The sequence below is a fragment of the Apis dorsata genome, unplaced genomic scaffold (genome assembly GCF_000469605.1).
Source record: "Apis dorsata unplaced genomic scaffold, Apis dorsata 1.3 scaffold_2, whole genome shotgun sequence".
NCBI lineage: Eukaryota > Metazoa > Arthropoda > Insecta > Hymenoptera > Apidae > Apis > Apis dorsata.
Window position 1 is genome coordinate 122,926 of NW_006263305.1, and position 14,038 is coordinate 136,963.

Below are 14,038 nucleotides of genomic sequence, written 5' to 3' on the forward strand. Positions count from 1 at the left end.
ACACTCGAACGAGTCGCCTCGAATATTTCACCAACCTCGAGAAATTATTACCACGAAGTCAGTTTTTACGCTTTCCAATCGTTTCGCGATTTTTGAAAAATCCCTTTTCACAAGTAAGTTCGGTGAAATAAGATTTTTTTTCGTTAATTGAAATTGGCGATAAAGTTTTTGATAATCAACGCGCAAATAACAGGATACATTTGGATACATTTCGATTAATTTTATTATCTCTGTGTATCTCTAAAACTTTTCACTTTTTCGAAATAAATAATCAAATCAATTTTGCAAAATAATTTTCAAAAAATTTGAAGGTAATTTACATTGAAATCGTTACACTGGATATATTTTTTTCCATAATTATAATTTTTATATCCTTTCTCGAGATTGTTCATTCAGAAATTTTCAAGTGTCAACGCTCTTTGCTAGGGATAAGATACGAGTTTCGATCTTTGGAATTACGATCTTTTCCAAGTATGAGATGTAGGTTGGTTAATGTTTGCCCGGAGTAGTGGTTTCGATCTCTTTGATACGAGTTTAAATTGGATTGGTGTAGATTTGTTTCATTGGAAGAGTGGTTGAGAAGGATGTTAGGATGTGAAGTAAATTAATCGTAGTTTCCAAGTACTTTCTGCTAATACTACATATACCTATACAATATATATATATAGAAAAGAAACCTTGGAAAATGTGTTCACGTACGAAAATATTCTTCCAAGAGCGAAGATGACGTATTCCTTGGAAGGATGGAGAGGCATTATTTTTTATTGCGTTAAAGGTAATTAATTTAACGAAGACTACGGCGAAGGCACTTCCGTCCGATGGTTCATTTTCATTTAAAGGAGAGGGAGAGAGGAACGTCTATAAAATTAATGAAGCGAGTACTACGCTTCGAGTTTACTAGTAGTTTCGTTCGACTTAGCTTAAATATCAAGCGTAAACTTATTTCCCTCGAAGACGTCGAAATACGCGAAAGATTTATAATAAAAAAAATTTCCAAAGTGAAAATCGTAAAAATAATTTTTTTGCTTTTTCGTTACAAATGCAAACTATATACTTACATCGTCGACTTCCCAGCCTTGTTTCTGCCAGAAATAGCAGCTAATAAAGGCGGCTGCAACCACTGCCAAAGGTCCGGCACCTCCTAGCTCAATTGCCTCGCTTCCAAACACTGCCAACAATCCACCTCCTAACAACATCAACACTCTCATGGGCACCATAAAGGGCTGAAACACGAAACGAATTTATACAATTAAAATAGACGCGTCGATAAAGATAAAACAATTTTTTAATCATTCATCTCTTCCATTTTTTTTTAAATTTTGTTGTCTCTTGTCAAAATATTTCATCTTTCACATTTTTTGAAGAATTATAGATTTATAGATTATTTGAAGAATTATAGATTACGTGTGAACCATCATGGAACAAGAAATCCTCGTGTCGTTTATCTAATAAAATTAATCATAGTTTCACGAAAAATTTTTTATTATTATAACAGTTATATGTGAAGAGGAAAAAAAATAGTAAAATCAACTGAAGAAGATGAATGATATAGATGAGAAGCATTATCCTGGTTTTGGATAAAATAAATTTCTTAATAACAATAATATTAGTAATACTTAAAGTCTAATATTACTTATTCGTGGGAATTCCATATCTGGAGAATATTATTTGGTAATTAATCAATTACCAAATCCATCCATTAAAAATAACTATAAAAAAAATTATTAAAAATACACGTCTAATTACGATAGCATTAGAAATTTGATTATCATTAATTCACGATCCACGATTTTAATTCCATTCAAATAATCAAACTTATCGATGATTCCAATATTTATACGATTAATCGATACGAATCATTCTATAATTTAAGAATCAAATTCAAGAAAGGATCGAAAGAATTAATATCGTATAATTTCCAAGCCTGAAACGTTTGAAATTAAATATTTTCGAATTCTAAATCCTTAATAACACGTTTTATAGAATATAAAAATTGCACGTTCGACAATTTCGAATCGAAGATGGGAAAATTTCAAAGTTTCAAAGTTAACGATTCATTAAATTTCGTTTCGCTTCGTTCCCGTTCCGAGAAATACTTACTTTTCTTTTCACGGAAAAATTGGAGGAAAATCTGAAAGATCCTCGGTCTCGAAACGGGATATTCGGGACGAGGTCGAAAATAAATCGCCACGGAATGGACTGGTTCCCTTCCGGTTCTCGCCGTAGCGAGGAAACGAATGGCGGACTCCCAAGTACACCGAGTGTTCCTCGATCGGCGACGAGGAGAAACTTCTTCACCGTGCACGTGTTGTGTACACAGACGAGGGAAGAGGAATCACCGGGGGGTCTTCTACCCTCGGCCAAACGGGAAATATGAATAAAGAAGAAGGGAATGGATATCCTCGATTTTTCTCCTCTTCCTCCTTCTCATTATTATTGAAATTCTCGTATACTTCGAGTTTTCGAGGGGGAACATTATGTTTGCACGATTCTCGTTTCCTCCTATTTTTAATAATATTCGAAAATTTCCTCGCTCCTTTATATTTTCTTACATTCGTTATTCCTCTCATCTTTATCGCTGAACTATCATATTTCCTTCCATTTTAAAAAAGATTACGTTTCTCTTTTCTTCTATCTTTTTTCTTCTTTTCTTTTTCTTTTGCTCGTATATCGTTTGATCGTCGAAGCATTCGTTGTATTTTTCAAGAAAGAGAATTTTCCTCGATCGAGGAAGAAATTAGGAGAAAGATGTATAAGAGTGAGAATGTGTCCGATTCGCAATTGCAAATAAATAATTCGACACGCGTTCGAAGCTCTTTGTAACGTTCGTCCCTTTTCTACGATCACCATTTCGATCCATTTATTCCAGCTTTTAAACGCCTCTCATCGACAAAATATCACCTTTTCATTCGTATCAAGGGATTCTGTTAAAAATTTTTCCACACTCGACGCCACACTTTATTTCCTTCGAAACGTGATACGGTTTAAATGCTTTCTTTGAAAATCCTTCCACGATTTCCTATCTTTTGAACGGTCCGGGCCATCGATATCTCGTTTCGCTCGATATAAACGTCGACAATCCATCAAGAAATAATCGCAAACCAATATTCCTATCAAAAAATTTGATTTTATATGTTCTTATAGGCATGGCGTGAACTGTAGAAAATATGTGACAAGAACGAGGAGAAAAATCTTTGAAAATAAATTCTCGACAAACTTGAGAGAATAAATTTATGTAGCGATTTTATTATTTCGTAGATAATTCTCGGAAAAAATTTATTATATTATAATTATCGAATAAAAAAACGCATATATGACTCTTAATAAACAAGTAAATTGCCTTCTCGGCATTGTCTCCTCTTCATCGAATCCATTCGTTGAAAATAAACGATCATCGTATAATTTTCCACTTTGGTAATCGAGTACCAAATTACGTACAATCAAAAATGCACAGGACAAAAAAGGAAATCAAAATAAAACATGGAATATTAGCTAATCTATAATCTATTCGTTTTTTCAAAAACGTAAAAAGATCCCAAAGATCCCATTGGCAGAAAGCGAAACGAATTTTTTCTTCCCGAAAGGAAAAGGAAAGAAAAATAAATCGAGCCACGATTACGTCCAATGTGTCGATAATTAAGATCGTTCACCTTGACCTCGTCCAAAATGGCCCTTTTTCCCTCCTCTGCAATTTTTTTGGTCCCGCTTCATCTCCGGCCAATTTCACCGGCAATGGTAAATCCGCCCGCTTTTAACGAGCGAGCCGTTAAAGGTAAGCCACACTTTGTGAAACTGCACGGAATAAGACGGCATCCCGACCCCCATTTGTTCTACCTTTTTCCTACCAACCCTCCACCGGATCGAAGATCCACTTACGTTTCGAAATTTAATTCAATAATGCCAGGGATTTGTCTCCTTCTCGTTCCCGTCGTTGTAAACTTTGATCGCGTCCAGCTCGAGAGTTGCTCGATAAAAAACTTCAACCACACTCTTTTTTCCTTCCAGGGATTGAAATTAATTTTATCTTTTGTATTATCTTGACATTTTTTGAGTTTGGATAATTTTGTTTATAACCGAAGATTTTTTTTATTTTATTTCTCTTTCTATTTTGTTCTCTCATATGATAAATTTTGTTTTTTATTCGACGTTGGTATTTTCAAAAAAAATATTCGATCAAGAGAAGTAAAACGAATACGAATAATTTTAGGGAATTAAATAATTCTATTAAAATAATTCTATTAAAATAAAAGATATATTTAATAAAGGAAATAGAAATAAATTATATCGTATGGATGCGAATCGTGCCGATGCCTTTGCTTTACTGAGCTCGTTATGTCGCGTCGTACGGCGGCTTAAAGAGGGGGAAAGAAACAAAACAAAGAACCGAAGCAGCGATCGCGTTCAATAACACTCGATACGCACGTAAATATACAAGATACGAATTTCGCACTTTTATGTATATAAATTTAACAATTCTTATTTTCCTACGCACTTGCAATCTCTTCTACATTGCACCAAGATTTATTATTAATTTGTGATCATTCTTATTAAAGAATAACAAGATACGAGTCGCATCTTTATATATATATATATAAATTCAACAATTCTTATTTTTCTATACACTTGCAATTTTTTCTACATTGCACCAATATTTATTCGGTGCACTATAAATTTATGATTATTCTTATTAGGGAACGCGAATGAAATGATTCGATTAAAAATAAAGAATATATTTAATAAAGGAAATATAAACGAACTATATACAGACGCGAATCGTGCCGATGCCTTTACTAAACTGAGCTAATGTCGCGTCGTACGGCGGTTTAAAGAGGGGGAAAGAAACAAAAACAAAGAATAGAAACGTATCGAATAACACTCAACTTATATAAATACACAAGCTTCGCACTTTTACGTATATGAATTAAACAATTTTTATTTACTACACTTGCAATCTTTTCTACACTAAGATTTATTACTTAATTAATTTCTTACGAACACAATTACACGGAAAAATCTTTTCCACAATGCCGAGGAAGATTTCTATGAATAATGGTGGTAATTTATTCTTGCTACACACCCTTTTATATACACAGTTTCGAGCGACAAGGATCATAGATCGAGCGTCCTCGACTCCCAACGATATTCAAGTTTGTTCAAGTTTCGATGCGCACGTAACGCACGTGTTCACGGCGATCATTCGGTTACACGTGGTTCTGCTGCGGCTCTCTCTCTATACGCGTCGCGATATTGCCGTAAGTCCCTGAATATTGCGTTCCGATTGGGACACGTGTGCACGCGTGTGAATAAGTAAACGCGTCCCCCAGCAGACTTTCAATGGACGCGTGTCTCGTCCAAACCTCATCCACGAAATATTGCCTCGATTCGAGATTTATCGAATGGATGCGGCCACCGATACGTATAATTTTCCAGAGATGGATAAAGTAACGTTGAAACGAATATTGGATCGAAAGGAACGAATTCATTATTACATATTAATTACTTTTATAGATAAATTTCCATTTTTTTTTTACTAAAATTATTCCTTTTAAGCTAAATTTTTTCCTCGCAAATGGAAAATTCGATTACAAACTGGTGATTTTTCTTATTATTATTAATATCTTAAATAACATCTTCGATGATTTTCGATGGATATTCCATTTTAATTTTGTCCATATCGAAATATTCGATTCGAAATTTATCGAAATGAAAATACAATTTTCGATGGATAAAGTTAAATGTCGGATCGAAAGGAATTAATTACTTTCTGCAGAGCAACGAAATTACTCTTCTTAACTTTCCGAATAAATTTCTCCCCCGGCTCCAAAATGGAAAGTTAAACATCCCTCAATTATAAACTCGTGATTTTTCTTCGGCTTAAATAAACCGCAAAAAAAAAGGAAAAAAAAAAAATCCAAACCAAAACTTTTCCCCACTCGCTTCGAACTCTAAGAATATTTAGGAAAACGGGGCGAACTTTCAAAGGCAATCGAAAATTTTTCACAAGCTTCCCCTCGAGTCTTGAAATTCGAACGACGAAACCAACAGAGTCGTCCCAATCCCGCGATCCTACCACGCGAACGAGTTTTACGATACTGGATGCTATCTTCCTTCTTTTTTCTTCTTTTCTTTCCTTTCCTTTCCTTTCCTTTCCTTCCTTCCTTCCTTCCTTCTTTCTTTTCCATTCCGTTCGATCGATCTTCGACAAGAAACGCAGAGTGAGAAGCATTCGATTCCAATATCTATCGAACTATCGTCTCACGGTTTTTCCCCTCCTTTTATTCTTCATGCATACGATCCTCTTTTTTTTTTTATATTTGTTCGGGCCAACCTCGTTTCGCGAGCACGAGAAAGAATTTATTGGTTCTCCAGAGGGAGAGAGGGATTAAAGATTGATATTTATTATATATATGTGTAAAAAGTTATTTTTCTAGAGAAATACGAGGATTACGCTACACGCATCGCGTTTCTATCTTCTTCTTCTTCTTCTTTTTTTCTTTCTTTGTTCAATTGCACGTTCGCTATCACGGATGCATTAAAATATTCAATTTTATTCAGACAGATATTGCGATTCGTTTTTAATATTCGATCTATTGATTTCTCTCTTTCCTTGGCGAAGATTATCTCGATCGATATTTTGAATATTTTACACAGCGAAAATGAAGGATTGGAATGATTGAAAATCGAGCGAATCTTGTTCCTTCCTTCTTTCTTTTCCATTCCGTTCGATCGATCTTCGACAAGAAACGCAGAGTGAGAAGCATTCGAATTTCGAATTATCGATCGATTTTATAGATCGGTTACGCGACGAAGTGAACTTATTAGAATCGTACAATACTTCTCGAACAACTTTTCGAAAGATTCAAAATCTTCCAAATCTCTCATCATCTTCTTCCTCGCCTCTTCAGAATCATCAATCTAAATTTAATATCTCAAATTAAACATCCTCGCTCGTTCGATCATAATCCATTCGTACACACGTCGCAATTTATTTTCTCCGTGATTAAACCTGTGAATGCGAAAAAAAGGTCCCGATTTTCAACGAAAAACATTACGTCTTTCCTCTCTAGGAAATTGTTATACTCGAGAAACTTAAAGAAACGATTCATTAACTGTTGAATTCGGGGCAAAAAATTCCAACAACAATATCAATCTTGATCGTCGATCCCCATGTCGAGGGGGGATTTCGAGAAATTCTCGATCCCAGAGCCAATCTCGGATAATCAATTACCGGATTACAAAGCGATTGAACGCTCGAGGAAGAAAATACCGACGTGTATTTCCTTACACACGAACGGATATCCATTTCTTGGTTTCGTTGCGAACGGACACATCTGAGAGTGCGCATCCAATGGTGGAAGAAAGGATATTTTTCTTCTTCTTAGAGGAATAATTGCAGTGAAAGTAGAATAATTGGAAACTAGAAACTATTCCACTTCTTCATAAATTGAAGAGATTCAAATTGAATATTCATATGAATTTATCTTACATTCGAATTCTTACGCGTGAAAATTTAATTTTCCCCTAAATACTTAAATACAGAAATCGCAATCTAGAAATCGTTTCTTAATCCTTCACGAGCAAAACCACTAAAACCTCGAACGTTATTTATGATCGACTATGAGCGGTAAAACTTCGTAATCGTTCTAATTTTAGAGTTTACTTCACTCGTTTTTTCAGCGAGATCTCGAAACAAATTTTATTTCTTTGCTTTCTCTAATTTCTAGATTTCGATATCGTTCTCGCGGGTAATTTTCGATATTAGTGATCGATCGATCGGATGGTCGATAATTCCGAATTTTTAAACGAGTTCAAATACCTCTTGGTACAAAGAGTTTCCTTCTCCGTCGTTTTCTTCATATTCGATTTAAGGAAAAGAAATTTTTCGAGGCGGAGGAAAGAAATCGATACGAAAATGGCGGGATTTTCGACGTTTTTAATCGAGAAAAAATGACACTCGAATTTAGAAAGATTCCATAGATTCGTCTTTGGGAATTGGCAGAAATAGGGGAATTTCCACGATTACGCTCGCGCGTTTATTACGTTTTATTAACAGTATTGAGATAATGGATAAATAGGTATCGAGATGATTTAGGATTATCTTATTTCTCTTACCATTTTTGTCTATGAAAAGATTTTTCGAACTTGGGGCGGACATTACAATTCTCGTAAAAATTATTTTGAAATATATTAATTTACAAAAGATTAATCAAGCAATCAAATCAAACATTTTTATTTTTCTTTATCTAATTTCGTTTTCAATTTTTTGAATTATCAATAGAATGCATATATTTGGAATAAATCTAGCTATTTCGAGTGCTACTTGCAAAACAATTAATGTAGATTGCTCTCATGTTATCGTCAACATATACGAAGATATAATTTCTCTCACATTTTTTCCCATTTTATGTAATTAAAGCCTTTCTTTTTATTATACACAGCATAGAATTTTTGTTAAAGTTAATCCTGGTCTAAAAAAATTAGAATCATTCATATTCATTTTTCGTGTTTTTGATAAAATTTGAAATCCTGAACGAAATTAATTGCAATTTATTATTTATCGATATACATACGATAATAATTTATATAACACGATATCTTATTATTCCTATCAATCTGCCCATAAATTATTAACATATACTAGCAATTAATCAAAATAGTAATTAGTAAAATTTATTATCAAATACTGTATTATTAAAAACTCGAAAAATATTGAGAATTGTGAATATTCTTTTTTTAAAACTAAAAATTAAATTAAATGTGAGTTTAATTATATTTTTAATTAATTTAATTTTATTTTATAATTAAATTAACATATCTTATGCCACCCCATATAATTTTCCATTCTCGATATTGTTTAATAATTTCGAAATTTCTTTCTCGGATATAAACAAAATAAGGATTCGTTCGAAATCGTGAACGAAACCGATATTTCGTTTCCTCGCTCGGTGCATCAGCCATTCGAGAGGCACAGAGGAAGAGAATCGATCCCGCGCCGCTTTATTTCTTCTCTCGAATCTATCGAGAGAAAGGTTTCGATACTCTACAGAGACAGGCAGAAACCGAGAATAGATAGAAACTGTGGACAGAGGAAAGGAGGAATCGTTCGAGATTCGCGAACAAATATGATAAACGTTCTCGAAAATACGATTAAATTTCGTTTGCGAATTCGAGTTTTTTTCAATAATACGTTCGATCAAATTTATGTATAATTCTATCGATATATACAAGAATAATTTTCGACAAAAGTTTGATATTTATTTCTTTTCGAGGAAGAAAGAAATAAAAATAAAATTTTGAGAAGAAATACGATTTAGAAATTTTTTCATACGTAAATTCACATTTTGTGAATGTTTAAAAAGCGTTTAATTCGTTCTAAACTGATACATTTATCTATAAATTTTAATTTTCCATCTTCGAAAAATTTGATAAATGGAAACGATTGATCGCAACACCGAGCATATTTCTTACCTCAACTCTCTTCTCAGGAACAACATTTCATTTTATAAGATGAACAGTTAATCTGCTCTATAAACCGTCCAAGTATCGAGCCGACGGTAGGACAAATATTCTGTTTGCTATTTGTATAGCAGAGTAATAATATTGGCTGTATTTGCCGGCAACGTTTGCGAATCTTTGATAAGCGCTTATTGTGAACAAGGATAATATTTGTTTTAATAGGTACGAGTTTCGAGTGTAATAACGTGGCGAGCTTACAAAATTATCTAACAAGGGAAATCTTATACTCGCTTTAATTAGCAATGGCATGCAACCACCTGCGATGTGCATTTACGATCTTGCATTTGGATTGGAAAATTTTGCTTTCACGCTTATTGCCGAATGTGTACAAACGCGTACACCACAGAGCCAAAGGAAGATGGATCTAACCTAATCTAACGCTATCTACCCGATCTATCCAAGACTCAAGTTTGTTACAAGTCAAGGAATCCACAAATCCCTTTTGAAATTTGTTGAATCTAGCGACAAGTCCACGGATTCTTGGCAATATAACATACCACAAATTAACGATCTGGATCTAATCTAATCTAATTATCTATAGTCTCAAGTTTGTTACAAGTCTAGAAATCTACAAATCTCTTTTGAAATTTGTTAAATCTAGCGATAGGTCTACAGATTCTTGGCATACATCTGAAATTAAAGGAAGATCTGGAGCTAATCTATCTAATATATAATAATACCAATATCTACATAGTCTTAAGTTTGTTACAAGTTAAAATTCTACAAATCCTTTTTGAAATTTGTTGAATCTAGGATTCTTGGCAATATAACATACACCACAAATTAAAGGAAGATGGACCTAATCTAACCTAAGAATATCTACATAGCCTTAAATTTGTTATAAATCTAACCTAACCTAACTATCTATAGTCTAATTTGTGGCATACACCACAAATTAAAGGAAGATCTGGAGCTAATCTACCTAACAATATCTACATAATCTTAAGTTTGTTACAAGTCAAAATTCTACAAATCCTTTTTGAAATTTGTTGAATCTAGGATTCTTGGCAATATAACATACACCACAAATTAAAGGAAGATGGACCTAATCTAATCTAAGAATATCTACATAGCCTTAAGTTTGTTATAAATCTAACCTAACCTAACTATCTATAGTCTTAAGTTTGTTACAAGTTTAGAAATCTACAAATCCTTTTTGAAATTTGTTGGATCTATCGACAGATCTACAGATTCTTGGCATACACCACAAATTAAAGGAAGATCTGGAGCTAATCTATCTAACAATATCTACATAACCTTAAGTTTGTTACAAGTTTAACCTAACCTAACTATCTATAGTTTCAAGTTTGTTACAAGTCTAGAAATCTACAAATTCCTTTAGAAATTTGTTGAATCTATCGAAAGATCTACAGATTCTTGGCATACACTACAAATTAAAAGAAGACCTGGACCTAATCTAATCTAACAATATCTACATAGTCTTAAGTTTGTTACAAGTCAAAATTCTACAAATTCCTTTTGAAATTTGTTGAATCTAGGATCCACTAGGATTCTTGGCAATATAACATACATCACAAATTAAAGGAAGATCTAATTTAACCTAACTAATCTATATAGTCTCAAATTTGTTACAAATCAAAATTCTACAAATCCTTTTTAAAATTTGTTGAATCTAAGGTCCATAGCTTCTTGGCAATATAACATACACTACAAGTCAAAGGAAAATCTGGACTTAATCTAATCTAACAATATTTACATAGCCTGAAGCTTGTTACAAGTCAAAATTCTACAAATCCCTTTTGAAATTTGTTGAATCCAGCGACAGGTTGACGGCGACATAACACATACATACCACAAGTTCATGAAAGATCTAACACTATCTACCCGTGACACAGTCTCAAATTTGTCACAAGTCAAAAATCTACAAATCCTTTTTGAAATTTGTTGAATCTACCGACAGGATTCCCGGTGCCAACAAATTCTCCTTATCGAAGTTTCCAAACTAGTAGTAAAACGAAAGATCTCGAAATATCGAACCGTTTCACCCGTAATCCCCAAACAAAACAAATTCATGGCCCATAACCTAAAATATAACCGGCGAGCATATCGGAGCAAATCCTCGTTGGCACGTCACGGATCTAAAAGCCTCGAAACACGATCCAAAAGCGTTCCCTTCGACGGTATTATCCTTCCTTCCCAACCAAAGTTTTCCGTTCCAACGTCTTCCTCCCTTTGCCCCTTTCCCAACGGATCCTTCCCGTCGAAGGAACCTTCCACACATCCCTCCATTTCCCTCCCTCGAATCCTCGATTCGCTCTCGACACGAATTCTCTCGAAGCAGCGAATAGCGCGAAAAAAGGGTTGAGAAAGAGGGGGAGGGGGTGGACGAAGAGGCAATGCAGAGGTGGCAATGCGGCAAGCGAGCGAGCGAGGAAGCTGTGGCCGGCTTTCACGACCGAATCCGTGCACAAACATTTAATCCGAGTCGATACACGGTCGGTGTAGGTGGTTTTCGATTGAATTTCAAATCTTTTGCAATCGATATCTCGCGGACGAGTGTTGTTACGCCTGCTGTTGTGACGCGTCACTCGTGCAAATTAAATATCGCAGGGATGCTATCGTAGGGAGATCGGTGTTGTCTATGAATGTGAAAGGAAGAAATAGAGGGAGGTTTCAAAAAGTTACAAAAGTCAAGTTACAAAAAAGTTGGATCAGATTATTTTGAGGGGGTTGGAGTGTTTGAGCGTTTTATTAGCTGCGAAGTTAAAGGAAAATGTTTTGGAAAAAGAGAACATGCGTGTTTTTTATTTGGAAGTTGAGTGGAATAGGGGTTAAAAGTTTGTGTCGTATTGGTATTAATTAACGCATACACAATAAATCTTCTGCGAGGTTAAGGTTAGTTCAGTCGACGAATTTATTTTGTAAGAGTTGCAAATTCTTATTAAAAAAAAAAAAATACGTTTCGATATCGATCAATATCGCTTATTATCTCTCCAACGAATCATCCGAATTTCGAATAATTAACGAAGCAAGCCCTCTCTCGACAACAATTGCTCATCGGGGACTAATCAGCTGATTGATTGGTCAAACAAGAGTACAGGTATATAAATCTCGTCCGAGATAAATTTCTCATTATTATATTACATTCGATCGAATCATTGGCAACTTTGACTGGTCCTATTATTGTCGAATCAGAGGAGAAAGAAAACGAATTGTTCGTTTCGATCGAATTAAATATCTCGGCAAGGAAATTTGAATAAATGGAAATGAAGATAATAGACTTTTTTGATTAACGAGGGACAATTACACATTTTATTCAAATGAAAAAAGAGAAAAGGGAGGAAAACTAAGTCTTAATCTTATTTTCTTCCCTTCGTGTTAACGTGAAACGTTAATCATCGTATTGATCGAGGGTGCAAATATAATTACGCATCCACGGCAAATGTTTAGTTAAGTCTAGTAACCGTTCGGCCGTGGAATACGTACAAATTTAATCAAGGATCAAAGTTTGCTTAGGTTTAAGCACAGTTCCAACGGATCGTCCGTAGACTAGAGCTTTGCGGGGAAAATAGCCTCTTAAGGATCTAAACTGTAACTCGTGTATAAAGTATGAATTGCATAACTGACCGCTTACGTAAACAGTTTTCCCATTCATACGAGCAGAAGTGACACGATTCGAGGGAGGCGAGGTTTGGAAAATGAAGCAGGGATTGGTTTTCACAGACGTGGCGCTTCTCGATGAGTAATATCGTACGATACGTGGATTTTACGTCAAGTATATTAATAGATCATTGAGGAGGAAATTCTAGGTATTAATGAAACTTGAAACGCGAGGATGTTTGTTCCATCGAGGAACGCATGGAAGAACATGTGAGCTGTACGAGTCATCGTACATTAATAAAGAGATATTTATCTAGAAACGAATATACTCATCGAGTAATTAAAAATCCATTAAAAATTTTATTAAAATTAGGAAAACTTTGGATCGCTATAACTCCGAAGATATTGACTTCCGGTCAACGAGTGAAGAATCATTAGAAACACTGAACCTTGCACTTTTAAACTCTTTTTGAATTATCTTTACACATCTTTCAGTTTTCGATATATCATCGTGTAAAGAAAAGAATAATTTTCAATTCTATTTTAAATGTATCTTAAACTCGATCGAACCTATTAAAATTAGGAAAACGTTGGATCGCTATAACTCCGAAGATATTGCCTTCCGGTCAACGAGTGAAGAATCATTAGAAGCGCCGAACCTTGCACTTTTAAACTCTTTTCGAATTATCTCTACACGTCTTTCGGTTTCCGAGATATCATCGTGTAAAGCAAAGAATAATTTTCAATCACGTATCTTAAACTCGATCGAACCTATTAAAATTAGGAAAACGTTGGATCGCTATAACTCCGAAGATATTGACTTCCGGTCAACGAGTGAAGAATCATTAGAAGCGCCGAACCTTGCACTTTTAAACTCTTTTCGAATTATCTCTACACGTCTTTCAGTTTTCGATATATCATCGTGTAAAGAAAAGAATAATTTTCAATTCTATTTTAAATG

The 14,038-nt window shown here is 34.4% G+C and overlaps 1 protein-coding gene across 1 annotated transcript in view; it reads right to left on the reverse strand.

The window, feature by feature from the left end:
* The window catches only part of LOC102680323 (sodium/hydrogen exchanger 9B2), a 97,015-nt gene that overhangs the window by 16,798 nt on the left and 66,179 nt on the right, over positions 1-14,038 (reverse strand). Inside the window, exon 7 of the mRNA XM_006607140.2 lies at positions 1,059-1,223. Within this exon, the coding sequence (XP_006607203.1) occupies positions 1,059-1,223 (165 nt within the window). The remainder of the gene's footprint in view (positions 1-1,058; positions 1,224-14,038) is intronic.